Below are 25,262 nucleotides of genomic sequence, written 5' to 3'. Positions count from 1 at the left end.
AAAGCCTGTAATCCCAGCAGTTTGGGAGGCCAAGGTGGGCAGATCACTTGAGGTCTGGAATTTGAGACCAGCCTGGCCTGGAGGTCTGGAATTTGAGTCCCAGAAATAAGGAGAGGGAACAGTGGAGAAGGTGGAGAAGTAGTATTAGATATGCTTACCACATGTTTTGTTGTTGTTGTTGTTGTTGTTTTTGAGACAGAGTCTCGCTCTGTTGCCCAGGCTCAAGTGCAGTGGTGCGATCTTGGCTCACTGCAAGCTCCGCCTCCTGGGCTCACTCCATTCTTCTGCCTCAGCCTCCCAAGTACCTGGGACTACAGGTGCCCGCCATCAAGCCCGGCTAATTTTTTGTATTTTTAGTAGAGATGGTGTTTCACCATGTTAGCCAGGATGGTCTCGATCTCCTGACCTCGTGATTCATCCGCCTCAGCCTCCCAATGTACTGAGATTATAGGCAAGAGGCAACGCGCCCGGCTGCGCTTACCACTCTTTTTAAATTCTCTCTTTCACTCTTCTGGTAATTAATTTCCATAATTATGTCTCTCCAAGATTCATTCTGGATATTTTCTTCAGCAATGTTTTCATTTATCTGATTCTTCCTTGAGGCAGGGAACTTGCCTTTGACCCTTGAGCCATAATACCAAGCTTTTAGGGTAGATTTTATTATTCTCCAAGTAGAGGTGGGAATTGAGGGTTAGAAATGATAAGCAATTTGTTCCAGGTTACCCAGACTGAAAAGGGCAGAGCAAGGACTATCATCATAGATCAGCATCACCCAAACCCAAACCCTTTCTGCTGTGTTTGTTTTCTCCTTGGCTGTGAATGTTCCCCAACTCTCATCTCCCAGGAGGTGAAACTATAGTGAAGTCTCAACTTTTTTGGCACTGTTATAGACTTCTTTCTAGATTATAAAAATCACCAGCCTGTGCAACACAGGAAGACCCCATTTCTAAAAAAAAAAAAAAAAAAAATCAGCCAGATGTGGTAGCATGTGCCTGTAGTCCCAGCTACTTGGGAGGCTGAGGTGGGAGGATCTCTTGAGCCATAGAGGACAAGGCCACAGTGAGCAGTGATCATGCCACTGCACTACAGTCTGGCAATAGAGCCAGATCTTGACTCTAATAAATAAATAAATAAACAAATAAACAAACAAACAAACATCAGTGAATTTTTTCATTATCCATTATATTTTCCCAAGATTTTTTTCTGGTATTCTAAGTGTTGATGTGCTGTTCTCAATTTAAGGTCACACTGATCAAGTTGCTCAAAGAAGAGCAAGATGTTCGGATATTTACCAAAGGAGATTGAGCAGTAGGTCTGAAAAAGTCAGTCCTGGCATGCATTCTTCATCCCATCAGCAGCAAGATGGAGAAGCAGCAATGCATGGTGCCCACATGGACTCTTCAGTAAGATAGTAAGTGACTAGTCAGCATGGCTGGAATGTACCAGCCGATGAAATACATAACCATGTAGCTGAATATGTCGTTCTTTCCAACTTGACAGAGAGAGGAATGACAGAACTCGATTAATGGTTGAGCAAACTTCATTGTAGCCCTGGTATCAGTGGATCAAATGTGTGTAAAAGACTTTCAGAGCATATGCGAACTACCTTTTCTCCACTTGCTCACAGCGCCCCCTACGCTATTTCACCCTATAATCGGAAAGGCAGTTTTCGTAAACAAGACCAAACCCATGTTAACATGGAGAGAGAGCAAAAACCTCCAGAGAGAAGAATGGAGGGGAACATGCCAGATGGGACCTTAGGGAGCTGGTTCAAGATCACAGTGAGTGTCCTGGCAAAATGGATCTAATGTTCTGAAGGAGAACAGGGGGAACTGTGTTGGATTTGTGTAGACACTAGATCCTTTTGTAAGGGCAGGAAAGTTTGTAATCTGTCCTTTATTACTAGGAGTTAACATCCTAGATCATCTAAGAGTAAATTCAGAGAAGCAATGTAAAGGAAACTGACTGCAGAGAGAACAGAAGAGGTCATTTACAATCAAAGGAGGAAACGAATGCTAAGGAGATAGAGTATCTCCACACCAGATGCTTCAGTTTGGCTCAAACTAAGGGTGTGAGGGGTTGAATTAGTGGGGTCCTTGTCAAAGGGGCAGGCCTAGTCTGCCTTAGGTAGACTCTTGTGGGACTTTATAAAAGAAAGCTCGTATTAAACATCTTAAATTGATTATTTTAAGAAAACTGAATAGTAAGAAAGGGTGTTTAGGAAATTCATGTGTGCTTAGAAATAATAGATATTAGAAATGATGAATGACATAATAATGAAATACATAAGTTAGCAATAATGGATGTTGTCCTATCTTCAACTATTTTAAAGTCTGAAAGGAACATATTTGGGTCCAATTTTAATGTTTAATTCCATTATGTCAGTCTCCTTTCCTCACTCATTCTTTCTTTCACTCATAGGTTCCCTTCGGCATAAAATACAATGAGAAGTGGCTGCTGAATTTGCTTCAGAACGAATGCAGTGTACCCTTCATCCCAGTTGAGGTAAGAAAGGACCGTGAGGCAGACGAGAGAAAACAGGACAGATTAGGGACTGGATGAGCAGAGACTCTGGACTCATATTTTATTTCTCTTGCAACTCTCCCTATAGTTTCACTATGAAAACATGCATGCCAGCTTCTTTGTGGAGAATGCCAGCATTGCCTATGCACTGAAGAATGTCAGTGGCAAGATTTGGGATGAGGATAATGAAAAGGTGTGTGTCAAGTGAATGACCAGGGCTAGCATCGAGCAAGAGGGCAGAGCAAGTGTGAGGTCTTACTTGATCTTGGGGCTCAGAGTTCCTAGTGCTTACTCAGCCCCTCTTGGGTTCTCTGCAGATATCAATCTTTGTCAGCCCTGCTGGTATACCCCACTTTGCGCAGAAGGAGCTGAAGTCAGAAAAGGTGGAGCAGATAAAGGTAATAGAGACTTACGGCAAGTTGTTCACACAAAGCCAGACCCACTGCTTCTTGCCCACCTATTGCCCCCTTCACCACCTCAACTTCAGAGCCTCTGAAAACCATCTCTATACTCTGTAGCTGGCCATGAACCAACAGTGTGATGTCGCCCAGGAAGCTCTTGATATCCAGAGACTCCCCTTTTACCCAGGTATGGCTGATAACAGTAATTCTATGGCAGATGAGGGCAGAGGTGTCTGTGTGAGATGGAGATTTAGAGTTGGCAACTTGGGGAGGAGTTAGTGCTGATGCTGTACCAGGCGGGTCCCTCTCAGACTTCTGATTTTCTCCTCTCTGCTTTCTGGAGACATGATGACCCGTAATACTAAAATGGCGTCGAATCCTGGAAAGTGCATGGCTGCCTCCCTGCACGTCCATGAAGAGAACATACCTACGGTGAGGCCTTAGGCTCATGCTGTGATTGAGGGTGAAGGTGGAAGAGATTAGCTAGGAGGCTAATTGGTCTAAGATATCCCCTGTTGGGGGCCTTCACTCTTAATTCTTAATTCATTCCTCACCATAGTTTTTGCCCTTGAACCCAAACAGCAACAAAGCCTACCAGAAGCTTGACATTATGCCAAAGGCCCCCGACATTAACAAGCTGAATTTCTTGAAAAATAAAATGAGGTGTAATACTCAGATAGTTCTTTGAAGAAAAAGGGGGAGGAGGGTTCATTAGGGTAGTGACAAGAGGCAAGAAAGTGGATTTGTTGGCAAGGGAGGAGACTGAGGGTGCAGGGCCCTCCAGGTGCTCTTTCCTGAGTCTATGTGGTTCTTCTGCATAATTGCAGGTGATGTTTCCAGAAGAGATGGACAAATGGAAAGGGATAGAGCCAGGAGAGAAGGGTGCGGAGAGAAGCCCAGTGTGCACCACCTTCTCGGATAACTCCAGCAACATAAAGTCAGTCATACCCTCTGTCACCGCCTGGGGCCCTGACCTGTGCTTGATAGTGCCCTTCTGCAGGAGGAGGCAGCACTGGTCTTCTGGGAGGACCACAGACCCTCTACTTCCCCCTCGCCCCACTCCTCTCTCTGTGTCACTCACTCATCTGTGCTTAGAGGTCTCCTTTCCTTCATCTGACATGCTGCCCTTTTCACCTGCTCTGGGATGCATTTCCCGCCTGTCTCCACCCAGCCTCCTTCAGCGTGCCCTCTGTGAGTGTGCAACAGGAAGTGGGGCTCCCCCACTTCCCCAGGACCAGCAGTATTCAGGTGCTGGTGCCCCGGACCCAGAAGAGTCCTCCAGCCCAGGTCTTCATGCTGAGACAGGCCTTCCTGCCTCCATGCTGAGACAGGGTTTCCCTCCCCTGTCCTGAAGGGGATTCTCCTTCTCTTGCTCCAAATAGGTTCTCCCACCCGTCCTGAGCTGGCATGGGGGCTTCCCTGCCCCATACTGAGGGCTGAGGCCCTGGGTGGCTGCTGTCATGCCATCTCTTCTCTGGCCCAATGCCAGGAGCTGGGCCCTCCTCAGGGAGAAACCTGGGTTTCCTGAGTCAGGGGACCAAAAGTGGGCCACCTTCCCGAGGCAGGAGTGGAAGGCAAAGGGCAGAGGAGGTTGAGGAGACAGGCCTCTCGGGGCATTGCCTCTCCTTCCCTCCACAACTCACATTGTCTTGCCTGGGCCCTCAGAGGAGTCCTGGGTAGCCCAAGACAGGTAGCATTCCTCGGTCAAGGCGTCAGCACAGAGGGGCACAGGTGTCAGGGACCATCAAAAGAGAATGCTGTGGTCGGGAGAGGGGGTCCCCAGACTCTGAACCCCATGCTGAGCTAGGGCCTGACCCTTTACTCCTCCATTTCCCATGCCTAGCTCAGACTGAGCTCACACAGGTGAGAAAGGCTCCAGCTGCATCCAGTGGGCCCCAGCCTAACAGGTGCATGTTTTCCTTACCTGCCTCCGTCCCCAGGATCAGCTGGGGGTGGTGAGGGAAAGGGCTGCAGCAGGGGCGCCCTTTTCTTCCCCCTTCCTCCTTGAACTCCACCACCATGGTAGAGCATCTTTCCCTTCCCTTTGCTTTGCATCCTGTTTCTCCATTGTCTCTCCTCTCCTATGTCTCACCTGTCTCTCCCTCCCCTACCTTCACCCCGTTTCTGCCATCATCCCCCTGCTTTCCCCTTCCTGCCTCCTGAGCCTGCATCACCCCCCTCCCTGTCCCAGCATCCTGGGCCATCCCTAAGAGCTGACCTGGTCTTGGACAGGGCCAGGCCAGGCAGATTGATGGACACCCAGTGAGGTAGCAGAGCCCTGGGCTCCCACCCCATTTCCTGCTCCCTATGGAGCCTTCAGTGGGGACCTGGACAAAAGTGAGAGAGGGATGGAGGGAGGAGAAGAAAGTCCTGAAGCCTGGGCTCTCAATGCTGCCCAGGGCTGCAGGGGCAGGGACTCCGGAGTGTAGGTGGACACATTGCACTCTGTCTCTGATGTAGGTGTGATTGCTCCCATGAGGAGGACAGCTCCACAGTTTCGCTTACTGTTGTCCATTTTGTTTTGATTTTCGGCAGCTCCATCCTGGAATTGTTCCCCAAATTATTATGCCTGGTAAGCGTATTTCTTGATCACTGACTTTCCTAATTGGGACTGATGCTGCCCCCAACTGCCCCAAACCCCTTTAGATATTGTCCCAGTTACATTTATGGATCTAACCCTTAAACCTCAAGGGAGGGGGAAGGTGATACAGTCCCATGTGGGAAATTGGCAGAGCCTGTGGAGCTTCTTCACACAAGTTCACAATAGCCTTCAGGTGGCGGCAATCCCGACTGTAGTCTTGCCCATGTAATTTCCAGAATGCTTTCACACCTGATTTCTGATCGCACCCTCTCCTGGGTCTTTCCTTTTCCCTAATTATCCAGTGCCACCTCCCGACTTTGCACTATTGACTCCCTCTTGCCTTCTCCAGGACGGCCAGCAGTCACCCAGACCAACTCTGTGTGGTACTGAAGCCCACAAGATGTTACCAACCTGTAAGGTGAGAAGAGAGGATCCAGCAGGGTGGTGCATGAGAAAGGGGAGGTACCATCTGTGGTCCTGGGGACTCTTTATTCCAGGGAAGCTTCTTTGGATCTGAGATGTTGAAGAATCTGGTCCTGCAATTCCTGCAGCAGTAAGTATCCCTGGGAATCTGAGGCAAGAGAGGGTTAGGTCAGATGAGGTTACCCAAGTGCAAGTCTGCCCACAGTGAGACTTTTAAGTCTCATTTGGCACCCAGGCCACAGAGGTAGCCTATCCTTACTGGTCCCCAACAGGTATTACTTGATCTATGACTCTGGAGATCGACAGGGTCTCCTTAGTGCTTACCATGATGAGGCTTGCTTCTCCCTGAGCATTCCCTTCAACCCTGAGGACTCAGCCCCGTGAGTATTATAGCTCAGACCCTGGTCTGGGGCCGTGTGACTCCCCTGCAGAAAGACACCAACTCCTGGAAATGCCTGCACTGGCCGGACCACCCACTCCTGCTCCTCTTTTTCTCCTAGGAACAGCTTGCGCAAGTACTTTGAGGATAGCAGGAATATGAAGACACTCAAGGACCCCTGTAAGTGCACGATGGAGAAGACTGGGCAGGGTAAGGGGGTGTGACAGGAACAATCACACAACCGAGGTGTGGCAGTTCCCCAAATCCTTGCTTCTCTTCTCCTCTACAGACCTGAAGGGGGAACTGCTGAGGCACACAAAACGTGACATTGTGGACTCCCTCAGTGCGTTGCCCAAAACTCAGCATGACCTCAGCTCCATCCTGGTGGACATGTGGTGCCAGACGGTGAGCACCTGCTTCCTCCCTCGGGCAGGCCCAGAGAGCCAGAGGTGGGTAGGAGGTTAAAGGGGATCCTGAGCATCTGAGCCCTTCCCTTTCAGGAATGGATGCTCTGCTTTTCTGTCAATGGGGTGTTCAAGGAAGGTGAGTGTCTGTACAGTCCCCTCACCAGATCCCCCGCTGCTCCCTCCCCCTGGCTGGGCTCCCTCTCAGAACTCCCCCAGCTTCCCTGATTTCATTCCTTTCCTTCCTCTTGTTCCCTCTGTGTTTTCCTACCCCAACTCTGCCCACAAACCACCCTGATCTGACCTAGGTCCACGCCTGTCTGCCCTGCACAACTCAGGCTTGCATTAAGGACACAGACTATGGAGTTTGACAGCTCTCATCCCAGGTCCTTACTCTGTGAACTTGTGCTAGTTACTTAACCCTTCACTTCCTTCATTTGCACAATGGGGCTAATAATAACCCATCTCTTGGGCTACTGTGAAATAGGCATTAAGTGAACTTGTGGTTTTCACAGGGCCCCACACATGATAAGGGCCCTATCACTGGGAGTGGATTATTCCTGTTCTTGCCCTCCCCATTCCTACCACATCTGCCTGACTCCAAGTGAGCAATTATCCTGGTCTGGCCCCCTTCTGGGTGAGTGTCAAGCAAGACTGATTGGGGAACACCATGTGAACATGTAAAACCTGTGCAACTCTAAGGCAATGTTGTTTGTTGTCTTTGAAGTGGAAGGACAGTCTCAGGGTTCTGTTCTTGCCTTCTCCCGGACCTTCATCACTACCCCTGGCAGCAGTTCCAGGTTAGTGCTGTGTTGTGGGTGGGAGCACCCATCCCAGCCTGGGGCCAGTGGTGTGGGAATGTGGTGGTGCAGTCCTCGGGGTGTTCTCAATGTTGTAAAAAACCGACAGTCTAGTGTAATAGTTAAGAGTATGGGCCAGGAGCAGTGGCTCATGCCTGTAATTCCAGTATTTTAGGAAGCTGAAGGTGGGAGTATTGCTTGAGCCCAAGAGTTTGAGACCAGCCTAGGCAACACAGTGAGACCCTGTCTCTACAAAAACACTAAAAATTAGCTGGGTGTGGTGGTGTGCATCTAGCATCCTGCCATTCAGGAGGTTGAGGTGGAAGGGTCTTGAACCCAGGAGGTTGAGGCTGCAGTGAGCCTAGATCACATCACTGCACTCCAGCCTGAGTGAGACCCTGTATTGAAAAAATTTTTAAAACTGTCTGGGCTCTGGAGTCAGAGTATGAGTTCTTTCCTGATGCAATACTCACTGTGACTTTGGTCAAGGCATATGACCTCTTTGTAATTCAGAATCTTCCTTTGAAACTGGTGATTACACTGTCTATTCCCTTGGGCTATTGTAAAGGGCAAATGTGAGTGTAAAACCATCCTTGGGTTGTAGGTAAACCTGCAAAACTGGTGAAGCATGTAGGCAATCTCTCCAAAGGTGGGCTCTGGAAGGGTGAGAGGGTACCAGCCAAAAAGCTAGGAGGCAGGCACAGTAGAGGTATCGAAGAAATCAGGTTTCTGAACAGTAGGAAAAGATCCTTGTAGGGGGTGGGGAGATGTCTTTCTCTCCAGCTACCTGATGGCCCATTTTTCCTCCAGTCTGTGCATTGTGAATGACAAGCTCTTTGTGCGGGATACCAGCCACCAAAGGACCCAGAGTGCCTTGTTCACCCTAGTGCCCACAGCCTTCTCCAGCGTGCCTGCCTTCTCCCAGGAGCAGCAGAAAATGGTGCAGGTTTTCTCTGTCCAGTCAGGGATGAACTACCAGTTGTCTCAGAAGTGAGTGCTGGGCTGGGCGTGGTGGCTCACGCCTGTAATCCCAGCACTTTGGGAGGCCGAGGTGGGCGAATCACGAGGTCAGGAGATCGAGATCATCCTGGCTAACACAGTGAAACCCCGTCTCTACTAAAAATAGAAAAAAAAATTAGCCGGGCGTGGTGGCAGGCGCCTGTAGTCCCAGCTACTTGGGAGGCTGAGGCAGGAGAAAGGTGTGAACCCAGGAGGTGGAGCTTGCAGTGAGCTGAGATTGTGCCACTGCACTCCAGCCTGGGTGACAGAGCAAGACTCCGTCTCAAAAAAAAAAAAAAAAAAAAGAAGTGAGTGCTGGGTGTGTATGGTGATTAGTGATTGGTATGCACTGGGAGGAGCAGGGGAATGAATAATGGAAACTTGCAGATGGTTGGCTTTGCTTCTTTATTTCACTCAGTATCAAACTGTACATTTCCCTTTTGGTATATATTCAGCTACCTAGTTATTTTGAACAGGTGTACAGTACTTCTCTGAATTCTGTCAATTGAGAAAAATGACGAGACAAGTCTCAATCATTGTAGGAGGTTTATTTGCCAAAGTTAAGGACATGTGCCCGGGAGACAGGTCTATGCCTTTCAAAGATGACTTTGAGGACTCCGGATTTAAAGGGGAAAGGGTAGAATATTGAGAAGTACACAATTTTCATGTAAGGGGGAGGGTGGGGAAAGATAGTTACTCATGCCTTTGTCTGGCTCAGTGAATCTGCATTTTTTTATATAAAGATGACATAGACAAAATGGGGCGGGGGAGCAATCAGATATGCATTTGTGGCTGGTGGACAGGGGGGTGACTGTACCTGTAAAGATAAGCTATCAATTTACATTGTCGTGGTGAAATTTTAATAGAAACACCTTACAGTAAAGATCTTGCAGCTCACGAGAAATTTCCTTGCGGACAAAATATGGGGGAGGCGTGTAGCTTTTCATCTTATAGCCATCTTATTTAGGAACCGAAAGAGGAGGCAGGTTTGCATGACCCAGTTGCCAGCTTGACTTTTGCCTTTAGCTTAGTGATTTTGGGATCCCACGATTTATTTTCCTTTCACAGTTCCGTGGATCCTGTTCCTTTGTTGGTAGATATTTCGCTTTTCAGGGTTGGTAGGCACTTGGCTTTTCACAGGGTTCCTTCTGCTGCAATAAATTCCAGAAAACACAGACATGTTTCTGTTGCATAGATTAAGAAATGGCATTGTATTGTCAGAGTGTCTCCACTTGGGTCTTAATGGATGTTACCTGTCCTTCCTTCACCACAGCTGCCTTCATAACAACCAGTGTGACTACGTCCGAGCTCCTCATGTTCTTGCACGGCCCAAGGTGAGGTCTAGGAATTCAGGCCAAGTGAGCAGAGGTTGGGTGACCTGGGGATGGAACTTTGGGCTTCCGGCTCTGCTGATCTCCCAGCTCCCTCCTGCACTTCCTCTCGGCCAAGGGCAAGATCCCAGAGAAGGCCCTCACATAGCCTGACCTAGGATTCTGAAAACAAAGCCCTAAGAGGAAATCCTTAAGTGTCATAATCTTCAGCCTCATCATCTTCCCTGTATTTTTATTCCAATAGATGTATTTCGCTGTGACTGAACCAGGAGATCTGGCTCCGGCTAAGAAGCCAAAGCCCAACTCACAGGGCTGACTCTCATCCTTCCAAAGGGGCCAGTTCTGTGCGCTTGTCCACCCCTGTCACCCCCAGGATCTCTGTTTCTTTTCACAATAAAGAATGATGTTGCTTGTTATGTCAAATCCCTGCAAAATCCATTTGAGTCAGGCATTATAATCTCTGTTCTACGGAAAAGGAAAGGAATATTCAGAGAGAATGAGTAATTCCTGGGAAATCGTAGAGTAGAGTCTCAAATCTTGGACCCACCCTTAGGACAGAGCTGTGCTCCAGAGGGCCATGTGGCTTCCAAGGTGGGGAGTGCTCTCTAACCCGGTTAAACCTGGAGGCTAATATTCTATGTCCCTAGTCCATCAAGTAAGATATTTTTTATGCAGAGAACATTATTACTTTCTTAGCCATACAAATCTATTCAAATTTAAAAACAACCCATTTGGGGAAAAATAACATTAAAGAATGCACGAAAACCTGGGAAAAAAAATTGCCCACATATATGATGGACATAGGATTAATAGTCTTCATATATAAAGAAATCAGTAGAGAGAAGGGAAAGTGGTATCAATCTCAAATCGTTATAAAAAGCAATTGCAGTCAGGCACGGTGGCTCAAGCCTGTAATCCCAGCACTTTGGCAGGCTGAGGCAGACAGATCACTTGTCAGGTGTTCGAGACCAGCCTGACCAAAATGGTGAAACCTTGTCTCTACTAAAACTACAAAAATTAGCCAGGTATGGTGATACATGCCTGTAGTCCCAGCTACTTGGGAGGCTGAGGCAGGGGAATCGCTTGAACCCAGGAAACAGAGGTTGCACTGAGCTGAGATTGCACCACTGCACTTCAGCCTGGGTGACAGAGCAAGACCCTGTCTCCAAAATAGTAGTAATAATAATTTCAAAGTAAAAAATAAAAAGCAATTGCAGTGGCCCCCCGAAAATCTATGAAAAGCTATCCAACTATAATAACTACAAAAACATAACTGCAGTCATTGAGATAAGATGGTAATTTAGAAGAAAAAGCTAAAAACTTATTTTCAGAAAAATAACATTGTGTATGTGCACGCACATGTGCATGTGGGGAATCGTGTCTGTATTGACGTAGTAGTTTCCTAGAGCTGCCATAATAAAGTACCACAAACTAGGTGGTTTAAAACTGCACAGATTTCTTTTCTCACAGTTCTGGAGGTCAGAAATCCAAAATTAAGATGCCAGTAGGGCCATGCTCCGTCCAAAGGCTCTAGCGGAGAATCCTTCCTTGCCTCTTCCAGCTTCTGGTTGCTGCTGCTGATTTTTAGCTTGTGGCAGCATAACTGGTATCTCTGCCTCCATCTTCACATTGTCTTTTTTTCAGTGTCTTCTTTCCCTTTCAAAGTCACTCACTGGATTTATAGTTCACCCTAATCCAGGGTAATTTCATATCTAGATCCCTACATTAATATCTGCAAAGACATTTATTCCAAATAAAGTCCCATTCTGAAGTTCCAGGTGACATATCTTTTGGAGGCCACTCTTCAACCTCCTACATTGTACCCTCTGGCCCCTGAAAATTCCTATCCATCTAATGTGAAAAATACATTCACCCCGTCCCACCATATCCAAAAGTTAATGCATTCCAGCATCAGCTGTAAGTCAAATACCCTGTCTAAATACCGTCAACTCAGAAAGTCCCAAATATCATCTAAATCAGGTATGAGTGAAATCTGATCTATGAACCATGTAGGGGCAAAATTCCTTTCCATCTGTGGACTTGTAAAACCAGAAAACAAGCAACCTGCTTCCAAAATTCATTGGCAGGACAGGTATAGAATACACATCCCCATTCTGAAGGGGAGAATATGAAATAATAAAAGCAGTCACTGATTCAAGCATGTTTGAAACCTAGCAGGGTTTTGCTGGGCGCGGTGACTCACACTTATAATCCCAGCACTTTGGGAGGCCGAGGCAGGTGGATCACTTCAGGTCTGGAATTTTAGACCAGCCTGGCCAACATGGTGAAACCCTATCTCTACTAAAAATACAAAAATTAGCCAGGCATGGTGGCAGGCACCCGTAATCCTAGCTACTCGGGAGGCTGAGGCAGGAGAATTGTTTGAACCCGGGAGGTGGAGGTTGCACTGAGCCAAAATCACACCACTGCACTTCAGCCTGGGCGACAGAGTGAGATTCTGCCTCAAAAAACAAAAAACAGAAACCTGGCAGGGTTTCAAGGCCTGAGAATTACCCTCTGTGGCTTGATGGTTTATTGTCTGGGCCACAAAGGCATCACTGCTCTACTGGCCTCCTCCTCTGTATCCATGGCTCTGCCCTCTGAGTCTTCCTTTATCTTAAAGGATGTCAGATGTTAACAGTCAAGTAACTCTATCATCCTTTTTACTGCCTGTAGAATCCTAGATGTCTGATAGCTTTCTTTCATTTTTCCCTTTTTTTGTTTTCTTCAGGTCAAGCTGGCAGTGTTTTTAGTGGTATAACGTTCTTCTACAAAAACCTTGTGGGTCTCCTGTGTGTGTCAAAGGGATCCATGCCATCAGACAAGAGGGTTATCCACAGATCCTTTCTGGATACTATATATTTTTCCTCGATTGGGCTTAGAGGATTGATTGGATTTATTAATCACACATTAAATGTCTTTAGCAAAAGGTATCCAGCCACACTCTTGGCTCTTTATCCAAAACACACTTAAAATCTTTCATGTGTTTATTGCTACTTGTATGTCTTCTTTGGAGAAATGTCTAAGTCCTATGCCCATTTTTGAATTGGGTTGTTTTCTGTTGTTGTTCTTGCTGAGTTGTAGGAGTTCTTTATATTTTCTAGATATTAATCTCTTATCAGATATATGATTTGAAAATATTTTCCCTTTTCATTCCATTGCTACATCCTCTGATGCACAAAAGTCTTTCATTTTGATGTAGTACAATTTATCTGTTATTTTCTTTTGTTTCCTGTTCTTCTAGTGTCATATCCAAGAAATCATTGTGACATCCAATATTATGAGGCTTGTCCCTGTGTCTTCTGCTAAGAGTTTCATGCTTTTAGCTCTTATAATTTTATCTTTCATCCATTTTGAGTTATTTTTTGTTTATGGTATAATGTAAGGGTATAACTTCATTCTTTCCTGTGTGGATATCCAGTTTTCCCAACAACATTTGTTGAAAAGACTGTACTTTCCTCACTGAACAGTCTTTGCACCCTGTTGAAAAGCATTTGACCATTTATGCCAGGATTTGTTTTTAGACTACCAATTCTATTTGTTTACATGTCTGTCATTCTGCCAGTACCACTGTTTTGATTACTGTAGCATTGTATTAAGCTTTGAAATCAGGATGTGGGAGACTTCAAACTTTGTTCTTTTTCAAGATTGTTTTGGCTAATCGGGTCCTTTGAGTTTCCATATTAATTTTAGGATAGATTTTGATTTCTGCAAGAAAATCATTGTGATGTCGATAGGGATTGCATTGAATCCATAGATCACTTTGGGTAGTATTGATATTTTAACAATATAATGTCTTCTAATCCATGAACACAGGATGTCTTTGCATTTATTTGTCTTCTTAAATTTCTTTCAGTAACATTTTGTACTTTTTAGTGTACAAGTCTTTCGCTTCCTTGGTTAAGTTTAATCATAAGTACTTTAAATGAAATTGTTTTTTAATTATTCTTTCAGATTGCTCACTGTTAGTGTATAGAAATGTAAAAAACTTTTTTTTAAGAGCCAGAGTTTCACTCTGTCACTCAGGCTGGAGTGTGGTGGTGTGATCATAGCTCACTGTAACCTTGAACTCCTGCACTCAGGCAATCCTCCTGTTTCAGCCTCTTGAGTTGCTAGGACTATAGGCATGCACCACCACAGGTGGCTAATTTTTAAAATAATTTTTTTGTAGATCAGAGTCTTGCTATATTGCTCAGGCTGGTCTCAAACTCATGGCCTCAAGCAATCCTCTCACCTCAGCCTCCCAAAGTGCTGGGATTACAGGAATGAGTTACTACACCCAGCCTTGTGTATTGATTTTGTATCCATCAACATTGCTGAAGTCATTTATTACTTCTCACAGATTTTTGGTGGAGTCTTTAGGATTTTCCATGTATAAAATTATTTCCACTGCAAACAGAACTAACTAATTTTATTTCTTGAATGCCTTTTTACTTATTTTGCTTGCTTAATTGTTCTAGCTAGGACTTCCAGTACTGTGTTGAATAGAAATGGCATGAGTGGGCATTCTTTTCTTATTCCAATCTTAGAGGAAAACCTTTCAGTCTCTCACCATTGAGTATGAATTTACTTGTGGGTTTTTCATATATGGCCTTTATTATGTTAACATAATTTCCTTCTATTCCTAGTTTCTTGAGTGTTTTCAATTGTGAAAGGGTATAAGTTTTGTCAAATGCTTTTTCTAAATTGAGATAATTATGTGCATTTTCCCCCTTCATTCTGTTAGTGTGGTACATTACATTACTTGATTTTTATATGTTGAAGCACACTTGTATTCCAGGAATAAATCCCACTTGGTCATCATGTATAACCTTTTAATATCTTGTTGAATTTAGCTTGCAAGTATTTTTTTGAGGATATTTGCATCAGTATCCATAAGGGGTACTGTTCTATAGTTTTCTTGTAATACCTTTGAAATTATTTCAAAAGTTATATTTACACTGCACTATAGTATATTAAGAGTGCAATAGCATTATGTTTAGAAAAATGTAGGCTGGGCACGTGGCTCACGCCTGTAATCCCAGCACTTTGGGAGGTCGAGGCGGGTGGATCACGAGGTCAGGAGATCGAGACCATCCTGGCTAACATGGTGAAACCCCGTCTCTACTAAAAATATAAAAAATTAGCTGGGCATGGTGGCGGGCACCTGTAGTCCCAGCTACTTGGGAGGCTGAGGCAGAAGAATGGCGTGAACCTGGGAGGTGGAGCTTGTGCTGAGCCAAGATCGTGCCACTGCACTTCAGCCTGGGGACAGAGCGAGACTCCATCTCAGAAAAAAAAAAAAGAAAAAAAAAGAAAAAAATGTAAATAGCCTAATTTTAAAACACTTTATTGCTAAAAAATGCTAATGATCATCCAAGCCTTCAGTGAGTCATAATCTTTTTGCTGAAAGGATAAATGGTCTTACCTCAATGTTAACGGCTGCTTGTTGATCAGGGTGATGGTTGCTGAAGATTGGGTTGGTTGTGGCAATCTGTTAAAATAAGGCAACAATGGCTGGGTACAGTGGCACATGCCTGTAGTCCCAGATACCTGGGAGGCTGAGGAGAGAGTATCCCTTGACTGCAGAAGTTTGAGTTCAGCCTGGTCAACCTAGTGAGACCTCTGACTCTTACATTTAAAAAAAGACAACAATGAAGAGTTTTTTTTTTTTTTTTTTTTTTTTTTAGACGGAGTCTTGCTCTGTCGCCCAGGCTGGAATGCAGTGGCATGATCTCCGCTCACTGCAAACTCCACCTCCCAGGTTCACGCCATTCTCCTGCCTCAGCCTCCCAAGTAGCTGGGACTACAGGCGCCTGCCACCACTCCCGGCTAATTTTTTGTGTTTTCAGGAGAGACGGGGTTTCACTGTGTTCGTCAGGATGATCTCAATCTTCTGACCTCGTGATTCACCCACCTTGGCCTCCCAAAGTTCTGGGATTACAGGCGTGAGCCACCATGCCCAGCCAATAATGAAGTTGTTGCTCCACTGATGGACTCTGCCTTACGTGAAAGATTTCTCTGTAGCATGTGATGCTGTTTGATAGCATTTACCCACAGTAGAACGTCTTTCAAAATTGGAATCAATCTTCTCAAACGTTGCCATTGCTATATCAACTAAGTTCATGGCATATTTTAAATCCTTTGTTGTCATTTCAACATTGTTCACAGCATCTTCACCAGGAGTAGATTCCATCTCAAGAAACCACTTTCTTTGCTCATCCATAAGAAACAACTCCTCATCCATTTAAGTTTTATCATAACATTGCAGCAATTTATTCACATCTTGAGGCTCTACCTTTTTTTTTTTCTTTTTGAGATGGAGTCTTGCTCTGTCACCCAGGCTGGAGTGCAGTGGTGTGACGTTGGCTCACTGAAACCTCCACCTCCCGGGTTCAAGCCATTCTCCTGCCTCAGCCTCCTGAATAGCTGGGATTATGGGTGCATGCCACCACGCCTGGCTAAATTTTGTATTTTTAGTAGAGATGTGGTTTCACCATGTTGGTCAGGCTGGTCTCGAACTCCTGACCTCGTGATCTGCCTGCCTCAGTCTCCCAAAGTGCTGGGATTACAGGCGTGAGCCACCGTGCCCGGACCAGGCTGTATTTCTAATTCTAGTTCTCTTGCTATTTCCACCATATCCGCGGTGACTTCCTCTACTAAAGTCTTGAAACCCTCAAAGTCATCCATGATAATTGGAATCAACTTCTTCCAAACTCCTGTTAATGTTGATATTTTGACCTCCTCCCATGATTCAGAAATGTTCTTAATAGCATTTAGAATGATGAATCCCTTCCAGAAGATTGTCAATTTACTTTGTCTTAATCCATAAGAGGAATCACTATCTATGGCAGCTATTGTCTTATGAAATGTATTTCTTAAATAATAAACCTCAAAAGTCGAAATTACTTCTTGATCCATGGGCTGCAAAATGGATGCTGTATTAGCAGCTACGAAAACAACATTGATCACTTTGCACATCTTCATCAGAGCTCTTCAATAACTAGGTACATTGTCAATAAGCAGTAATATTTTGAAAGGAATCTTTTTTACTGAGCAATAGGTCTCAGTAGTTAATTTAAAATATTCAATAAACCATGCTGTAAACATATATGCTGTCATCCAGGCTTGGTTGGTTGTTCCATTTCTAAAGCACAAGTAGAGTAGATTTAGCAAAATTCCTTAGGACTCTAGGATATTCAGAATGGTCAATGAGCATTGGCTTCAACTTCAGGTCACCAGCTGCATAAGCCCCTAAGGAGAGTGAGTCTGTTCTTTAAAGCTTTGAAGTCATGCATTGACTTCTCACTAGCTATGAAAGTATTAGATAGCATCTTCTTCCAATGGAAGGTTGTTTCATCTACATTGAACATTTGTCATTTAGTGTAGCCACCTTCATCAATTATCTTGGCTAAATCTTCTGGGTAACTTGCTGTAGCTTCTATATCAGCACTTGTTGTTTTACCTTGTGCTGTTATGTTATAGAGATAACGTCTTTTCTCAAACTTCGTGAACCAGCCTCTGCTAGATTCAGAGCTTTCTTCTGCACCTTCTTCACCTCTCTCAACCTTCATACAACTGAAGAGAGTTAATGCCTTGCTCTGCATTAGGCTTTGGCTTAAGGGAGTGTTGTGGCTGGTTTGATCTATTCAGACCACTAAAACTTTCTCCATATTAGCAATAAGGATGTTTTGCCTTTTTGTGCCCAGGCTAGAGTGCACTGGCACAGTGCTGGCTCACTGCAACTTCCACCTCCCGGGTTCAAGTGATTCTCTTGCCTCAGCCTCCTGAGTAGCTAGGATTACAGGCACACGCCACCACGCCTGGCTAATGTTTGTATTTTTAGTAGAGACAGCGTTTCACCATGTTGGCCAAGCTGGTCTCAAACTCCTGACCTCGTAATCTGCCTACCTCAGCCTCCCAAAGTGCTGGAATTACAGGCGTGAGCCACCACACCTGGCCCTATTTTGGCTTTTGACATGCCTTCCTCACTACACTTAATAATTTCTAGCTTTTGTTTTATTTTATTTTATTTTATTTTTTTGAGATAGAGTCTCATTCTGTCACCTGGGCTGGGGTGCAGTGGCACGATCTCAGCTTACTGCAACCTCCACCTCCTGTGTTCAAGTGATTCTACTGCCTCGGCCTCTTGAGTAGCTAGGACTACAAGCACACTCCACTACTCCCAGCTAATTTGTCTATTTTTTTTAGTAGGAACAGGGTTTTGCCATGTTGCCCAGGCTGGTCTCAAACTCCTGACCTCCAGTGATCTGCCCCCCTTGGCCTCCCAAAGTGTTGGGATTACAGGCGTGAGCCACCAATGGAATTGTTTTGAGAGTCCAAAAGTAAAACAACATGACTAATCTCAACTGAATTTTGACAAAGGTTCCAAGACAATTCAGTGGAGAAATAATAGTCTTTTCAACAAAAGGTGCTGGGCCAACTGGATAGCCACATATAAAAGAATGAAGTTACACTCTTACCTCCCGCCTTATAAAAAATTAATTCAAACTGAGTCAAAGACCTAACTGGAAGAGCTAGAACTATAAAACTCTTAGAGGAAAATATAGGGATAAATATTTGTGACCTTGGATTACAAAGGATTCTTAGATTCAAATGACTCTTGAATTCAAAAGATTCTTAGATATGACACCAATACCAGGAGCAGCAAAGAAAAAGATAATCTAGACTTCATCAAAATTAAAAACTATTGTGTTTCTTTTCTTCTTCTTTTTTTTTTTTTCTTTTGAGACAGAGTCTCGATCTGCGGCTCAGGCTGGAGTGCAGTGGTGCAATCTCGGCTCACTGCAACCTCCACCTCCGAGGTTCAAGCAATTCTCCTGCCTCAGCCTCCTGAGTAGCTGGGACTACAGGCAGGTGCTGCCACACCCGGTTAATTTTTTGTAATTTTAGTAAAGGCGGGGTTTCACCATGCTGGCCAGGCTGGTCTCAAACTCCTGACTTCAAGTGATTCACCCGCCTTGGCCCCCCAAATTGCTGGAATTACAGGCATGAGCCACCGTGCCTGGCCAAACACCATTGTGTTTCAAAAGGCACCATTATGAAAGTGATTAAAAACTCCACAGAATGGGCTAAAATATATGCAAATCATGTATGTAGTAAGGGATTTCTGTCTAGAATATATAAAAACGCTTGCAACTCAATAATAAAAATAACTCAAATAAAAAGTGCACAAAGATCTGAATAGACATTGATCCAAGGAGGATATACAAATGACCAATAAGCACATGAAAAGATGTACCACATTATTAGTCATCAAGGATACGCAAATAGAAACCACCATGATATACCACTTCACCCCCACTAAAATGGCTGGAATCAAAATTTCAGATAATAACAAATGTTGACAAGAATGTGGAGAAATCAAAACCGTCATACACTACTGGTAGGAATGTAAAATATTCAGCCACTTTGGAAAATAGTTTGGCAATTCCTCAAATGAGTAGTCATATTGGAATCATAAAGCTTAAGAACATCATGCTAAATAAAAAATCCAATTTCCAAAGAATACATATTATACAATTTTATTCCTATGAAATGTCAAAATAGGGAGATGTATAGACAGAAAACATATTAGTAATTGCTTTGGTATGAAGAGGATGGGGGAATAGGAGAGCGATAGCAAAAGAATAGGAGGTCGCTTTTTTTTTTTTTGAGACAAAGTCTCTCTGTCGCCCAGGCTGGAGTGCAGTGGCTTGATCTCGGCTCACTGCAAGCTCCGCCTCCCGGGTTCAGGCCATTCTCCTGCCTCAGCCTCCGGAGTAGCTGGGACTACAAGAGCCCGCCACCACGCCTGGCTAATTTTTTTGTATTTTTGGTAGACATGGGGTTTCACCGTGTTAGCCAGGATAGTCTCGATCTCCTGACTTCGTGATCCACCTGCCTCGTCCTCCCAAAGTGCTGGGATTACAGGTGTGAGTGCCCAGCCAGGAGGTCGCTTTTTGAGGTGATGAAAATATCCTAAAGTTGACTGTGATGATGATTGCATGTATCTATGAATATACTAAAAACCATTGAATTTTACACTTTAAATGGGCAAATCTTATGGATTGTAAATTGTATCTCCATACAGTTGTTTCTAAAAGATAAATTGAGGCCGGGTGGGGTAGCTCACGCCTGTAATCCCAGCAATCAGGAGGCCGAGGTTGGCAGATCACCTAAGGTCAGGAGTTTGAAACCAGTGAGGCTAACATGGCTGAACCCCCATCTCTACTAAAAATAAAAATAAAAATAAAAATTAGCTGAGCATGGTGGCATGCACCTGTAGTCCCAGCTACTCTGGAGGCTGAGGCAGGAATATCCCTTGAACCCAGGAGGCAGAGGTTGTAGTGAACCAAGATCGTGCCACTGCACTCCAGCCTGGCTGACAGAGTGAGTCTCCATCTAAATAAATAAATAAATAAATAATTAAATAAATAAATTGAGACTTAACCAGACTTGGTTATTACTTGAACATGAGGGACAATGTAGAGCGATTCAAGGATAATAGCCACATTTCTGGGTTGGTCAATGGGTGAGTACTAAGGTAAAAAACAAAGGAAAATAAACATGTCTAAAGTGAGAAGAAGTGATGAGAGAGAGAGAGAGGGAGAGAGACAGAGGAAGAAGAAAAAGAAGAAGAAGGAGGAGGAGGAGGAGGATGAGGAAGAAGAAGAAGAAGAGAGGAGAGAGGAGAGAAGGGAGAGGAGAGAGGAGAGAGAAGAAGGAAGAAGGAAGAAAGAAGAAGAAAAAGAAGAAATAGTAGTATTATGGGCTTCTGAGTTGAGAAAGCCAATATAGTGAGAATGGTCAGTGGAGAGTGTTCCTCAGGCCCTAGCATAAATGAAGAAGTATCAGAGTGGGCATGGACTGGCAGATAGTGACCCTGCAGCAAGACGAGGCTCTTCTGGGTGACCTGGATGTGAGACAGTTAGGGTGAGGGTCTCAGTATTCTGCACTACAAAGTCAGGTGAAAGATAGCAAAAATGTCCCAAAGAGGCTTTTCCCTGGGGTGGGTGAAAGAGAGAAGAGAGCAAGCAGGTTTGAGAACTGCTCCTCACTCCTCCCACCTCCTCAATTACTTCTAGGCTTTTCTTGGAATCTCTCACCACAGAGCTGTAGAAAAGCCCTATTCTGGTTTCCAGAATGGGAAGAGACCTCCCAATTATGCTCAGAAGTGAGTCACTAGGTGGGAATTTGGGGAAGAAATGGAAGGAAGGAGGTAAAGTGATATATTAAGGTCACCACCTTGGTCACCTGTCCATCTATATTTTTGGAGTAAGCAACAGAATTAGGAGTCTGAATGTAAGAATTAAGAAGCTCTGTAATACAACAGTGAAAGATCAGCACCTTCCCAACCTCTTGTCAGGGCAGGGATGCTCTATCTCTGCATCACTCAACCTGCCTTGGCCTCATAGCTCTTCCTTTTGCTTAGATCTTCAAACCATCAACAGTGAAAGCCACTAATTTTAGCAGGTGGCATTAGTTGTCAGCAAATGTTTTTTTCATATTTAATGAATGTTTATTATAATAGAATAAAATAAAAATGTTTCTTAAACTTGAAATTTGTCTCAGAAGGATAAAAAGGTAGATTATTTACATAAAATGGCCAACATCTGACAACAGAACTGTTTCCTGAAGATTTACTTCACAGATTATTTTGAAAACACCAACTGTGTTCAGGAAAATTTTCTCTCCTTTTTTTCCATAAAAATTTCAAACAAGTGAGAATGCTTTAAAAATGATGGTGTGGAGCCCAGAGAAAATGTTTTCTGTGTGCTATAGATGAACATGAACTATATATAAATATATTACTTTCCCAGGTTGAAGTGTTTCTTTCAAAAATAAAATTTGATTATTTTCAATTTTGTGAAGCATGCTGATTTTTAAAAAGGAATTAAAGAGAAATTATTAGGAAGCATATACATAGCCAGGGAGAAGAGGAGAGAAAGCAGAAAAGGCCAAGGCCAGGGTCCGGGGGTTTGGGGTGGGGGAAAGGAAGGGTACAGACCCTCCCAAGTAACTGAAGATGGGTAAACTCCAACCGCAAGGCGATGATGCCACTTGTGGGCCCTCAGATTGGAGAGGACGGAGATGAGTGACGGGGCTGTGCGCACTGGGGCACCGCGCACAGATGGGAGGAGGGGGGTGTTTGTGTGTTCCAAGAGGGGAGTACCAGTTGAGTGGCCGCCGGCCCGTGGGGGTTGGTGGGAAGGAGGGTGAGCTTGGCGGTGACGCACGGCCCTCACGTGACCGGGAGCTGCAGACCTACGCAGCCTTCGGCGCAGTTGTCACTCGCGTCTAGCTACCAGCTCCCCGCTGCCCTGCGCTCGGCGGGCTGGCATCCGGCCCGGGGAAAAGCGGAGTAGGTAAGGGCCCCCGGGCCGGCGCGCCCTGACCAGGCCAGCGGCGGCTCCCTGACGGGCGCAGAACAGCGCAGGGGGTCCCGGCCAGCTTTCTCCACAACCCAACATTCTTGGGAACATAGTGGTCCCCTGGGGTGGGGAAGCAGGGGCGGCTGGGGCTCCAGGGGCAGCAGAGCAACCAAGAGCGATGGAAAACCATTCCCGAGTCCTTGCAGGAAAACGGTGAACATCACGGGGTGCGGGGCGGCCGAGGGTGGGGGCGGGAGACGCGGGGCGCTGGCAGTGAGGAGGGCCCTGGGCGCAGAAGGAGCCGGGTGCCCGCGGTTCCTCGCTAGTGTTCCGCTGCAGCAGCCCCCGCTCCCCGCGCCCCAGCCCGTCTGCAGGTCTGCGGGGCCAAGTGTCCCGGCGGCGCACCTCGCGGCGAGAATCGGGAGAAGGAGGAGACTGCAAGGATAGGCCCAGGTCAGTGCGAGGGACGGTGGTGGGGGCGGGTGCAGAGTCCAGTCTGTGGTCCCCTCCCAACTCCCCCATCTCCCGTCCTCCATTTTGGTGCCTGCCGAGATCTAGGGATGGATCTGTAGGGAAAATGGTGGGTTTGTGGGAAGGGAGGGGAAGACACGAGAGGTCGTTGGGGCTGGTGGGGGGGGCTCGAATGGGGGCCCCCTAGTGGGCGCACTAAGCCTCTCTGGTGGGAAACATGAAATTAAAACAAAACATGTTGATATCCATGACGCGGAATCCTGAAAAATGAGTATCCGTGCCTCTGTCCTCGGTACTGAAGCGTTCACCAGCTGTTCAGCCCCTTCGCTCTCCTTTTGTCTCCTAGGAGTAATGGAGTCCAAAGAGAAACGAGCGGTAAACAATCTCAGCATGGAAAATACCAATCAAGAAAATGAAGAAAAGGAAGAAAAGGAGCAAGTTGCTAATAAAGGGGAGCCCTTGGCCCTCCCTTTGGATGCTGGTGAATACTGTGTGCCTAGAGGAAATCGTAGGCGGTTCCGCGTTAGGCAGCCCATCCTGCAATATAGATGGGATATGATGCATAGGCTTGGAGAACCACAGGCAAGGATGAGGGAAGAGAATATGGAAAGGATTGGGGAGGAGGTGAGACAGCTGATGGAAAAGCTGAGGGAAAAGCAGTTGAGTCATAGTCTGCGGGCAGTCAGCACTGACCCCCCTCACCATGACCATCACGATGAGTTTTGCCTTATGCCCTGAATCCTGATGATTTCCCTAAAGTTATTAGGGAGACAGACCCCTGCTTTCGAAATTTACATGTTCATGATGTGCCCTTGTTGTAAACCTTTACCTGTCACTTGTTTACGTGGGTCTCCTATTACCAGCTTCTAATTGAATATTGTGTTTTTGAACCAGTCTGTAAGATTTTTGTTAGCAGAAGAATTTTACCTATTGCATGGAAAGATGCTCATTATATATTGTGAAGTTAATAAAGCAGCTTTAAAAAACAATCTCTATATTCTTTTTTTGTTTAAAAATTTATATTAATCTACTTAATACATGAAAAGTACTGAAATTAAATATACCAAAAGATTAATATAGGAACTCATTCTATTAGATGGCTTAATGTATTTTTTTATATTTTCTGTAATTTAAGAAGAATTGGAAACCTTTTTAAATAACCTTTGAAAGCAATAGAGTCACTTAATAAATACTTGCTGATCAGCACTACTCAGAATAGCAAAGACATGGAATCAACATAAACGTCCATCAATGAGAGACTGGATAAAGAATATGTACATCATGGAATATTATACAGCCATAAAAATAAAGAAATCATGTCTTTTGTGGGAATATGGATAGAGCTGGAGGCTATTATCCTTAGCAAACTAATGCGGGAACAGAAAACCAAATACTGTGTGTTCTCATTTATAAGTGGGAGCTAAATGAAAACTCATGAATACAAAAAAGGGAACAACACCCTGGGATCTGTAGGGGTGGAGAGTGGGAGGAGGAAGAGGAACCTAAAAGATAACTATTGGGTGCTGTGCTTAATACCTGGGTGATGAAATAATCTGTACAACAACCCCCCCACCTGCCCCCGGCCCATGACAGGAATTCACCTATGTAACAAACATTCACATGTACCCTGGAACCTAAAAGTTTTTTTAAAAAAAGAAAAAAATACTTGCTGATCAAATTTGGATCTCTTAGCCAGGTAAATAAACCCAGGAACTTGTATAAATTGGGGGTGGCATTTCCTTCACATGACTGGAATGAGGTCATTTGTGTGAGACCTGTGTTTACTTTTTTTTTCTCCCATCCACACCTATTATGCAAGACTCCCATCCTCAGATTTTCCCTTCAGATATTTAGCAGAGTGCTCAAAGTAGGTCTCACTAGTCCAGCATACCTCCTATTCTCAGGATTAAAATGTCTGTTGGATGTGTAACTTAGATTACTTGCCATTCCTAAAGGAACACTGGGTTCATTTAGTAATGTCACAGTGTTTCTAAAACTATGCTAATCCGCCACCTGTGTGAGAATCACCAGGGGACTTTCTTGAAAATGTGGATTCATACACATTATTAGCCGCCACCATGCCCGGCTAATTTTTTTGTGTTTTTTAGTAGACACGGGGTTTCACCGTGTTAGCCAGGATGGTCTCGATCTCCTGACCTCGTGATCCGCCCACCTCGGCCTCCCAAAGTGCTGGGATTACAGGCGTGAGCCACTGCACCTGGCCAGTATCAATTCTTAAAAGCCATGATAACTTGCAGAATATAAAGAATATCTGAATTCAGTTCAGGGAAGCATTAAAATGTAAAGGATGAGATCACGAGAAAAGCATTAGATTTATTACACAACAATTTGAATTTTGTTATCTTTTGTGGGATATTAGGTGATTTCTTTTGTACTCAATTGTATTTTTCTTAACATGGATTATGTTAAAAAGAAATACAAGCTAACAACAGATCCAGATCCAAAGAACTATTCAGTGAGCTACAAAAGCAAATTAAGCACATAAAAATTCCCATTGACAGAACTGAGATATGTAAATTTCATGTTAGCCTTGGATAGAGTGTTCATGCTTTAGTGTAATTATCCCTCCTATGGAG

General features: G+C 44.8%; 2 protein-coding genes across 5 annotated transcripts in view; both read left to right on the top strand.

The window, feature by feature from the left end:
- The window catches only part of NXF3 (nuclear RNA export factor 3), a 19,066-nt gene extending 8,802 nt beyond the window's left edge, over window positions 1-10,264 (top strand). Inside the window, exons 2-20 of one of the 2 annotated variants that reach the window (XM_011954396.1) lie at window positions 1,243-1,411; window positions 1,628-1,781; window positions 2,422-2,505; window positions 2,612-2,716; window positions 2,841-2,921; window positions 3,042-3,111; window positions 3,268-3,356; window positions 3,752-3,861; window positions 5,460-5,496; window positions 5,855-5,923; window positions 6,003-6,058; window positions 6,201-6,308; window positions 6,429-6,487; window positions 6,597-6,712; window positions 6,808-6,850; window positions 7,439-7,511; window positions 8,322-8,451; window positions 9,784-9,844; window positions 10,086-10,264. In XM_011954396.1, the coding sequence (XP_011809786.1) occupies window positions 1,243-1,411; window positions 1,628-1,781; window positions 2,422-2,505; window positions 2,612-2,716; window positions 2,841-2,921; window positions 3,042-3,111; window positions 3,268-3,356; window positions 3,752-3,861; window positions 5,460-5,496; window positions 5,855-5,923; window positions 6,003-6,058; window positions 6,201-6,308; window positions 6,429-6,487; window positions 6,597-6,712; window positions 6,808-6,850; window positions 7,439-7,511; window positions 8,322-8,451; window positions 9,784-9,795 (1,565 nt within the window). In that variant the 3' untranslated portion in view covers window positions 9,796-9,844; window positions 10,086-10,264. Of the gene's footprint in view, window positions 1-1,242; window positions 1,412-1,627; window positions 1,782-2,421; window positions 2,506-2,611; window positions 2,717-2,840; window positions 2,922-3,041; window positions 3,112-3,267; window positions 3,357-3,751; window positions 3,862-5,459; window positions 5,497-5,854; window positions 5,924-6,002; window positions 6,059-6,200; window positions 6,309-6,428; window positions 6,488-6,596; window positions 6,713-6,807; window positions 6,851-7,438; window positions 7,512-8,321; window positions 8,596-9,783; window positions 9,845-10,085 lie in introns of those variants that run through there. The other variant, XM_011954395.1, reaches the window with a different exon arrangement.
- Window positions 10,265-22,081: 11,817 nt separating this feature from the next.
- Window positions 22,082-23,650, top strand: BEX1 (brain expressed, X-linked 1). 3 transcript variants are annotated; one of them, XM_011954394.1, is made up of 3 exons: window positions 22,082-22,188; window positions 22,569-22,647; window positions 23,012-23,650. In XM_011954394.1, exon 3 carries the CDS (start codon window positions 23,017-23,019, stop codon window positions 23,401-23,403), a length of 387 nt encoding a protein of 128 aa, XP_011809784.1. In that variant the 5' UTR covers window positions 22,082-22,188; window positions 22,569-22,647; window positions 23,012-23,016; the 3' UTR covers window positions 23,404-23,650. The 3 variants fall into 3 exon arrangements, with proteins under 3 accessions (XP_011809784.1, XP_011809782.1, XP_011809783.1); XM_011954393.1 differs by having other exon boundaries at window positions 22,182-22,407; window positions 22,558-22,647; XM_011954392.1 differs by having other exon boundaries at window positions 22,090-22,647.
- The last annotated feature ends 1,612 nt before the right edge of the window (window positions 23,651-25,262 follow it).

Source organism: Colobus angolensis, unplaced genomic scaffold, assembly GCF_000951035.1.
Source record: "Colobus angolensis palliatus isolate OR3802 unplaced genomic scaffold, Cang.pa_1.0 Scaffold382, whole genome shotgun sequence".
Classification (NCBI taxonomy): domain Eukaryota; kingdom Metazoa; phylum Chordata; class Mammalia; order Primates; family Cercopithecidae; genus Colobus; species Colobus angolensis.
This window is presented reverse-complemented; position numbering and strand designations above follow the sequence as displayed.

What these genes read in the sequence shown, in the direction of transcription:
- BEX1 (XM_011954394.1), top strand. Translation starts at nt 23,017, where the DNA reads ATGGAGTCCAAAGAGAAACGAGCGGTAAACAATCTCAGCATGGAAAAT.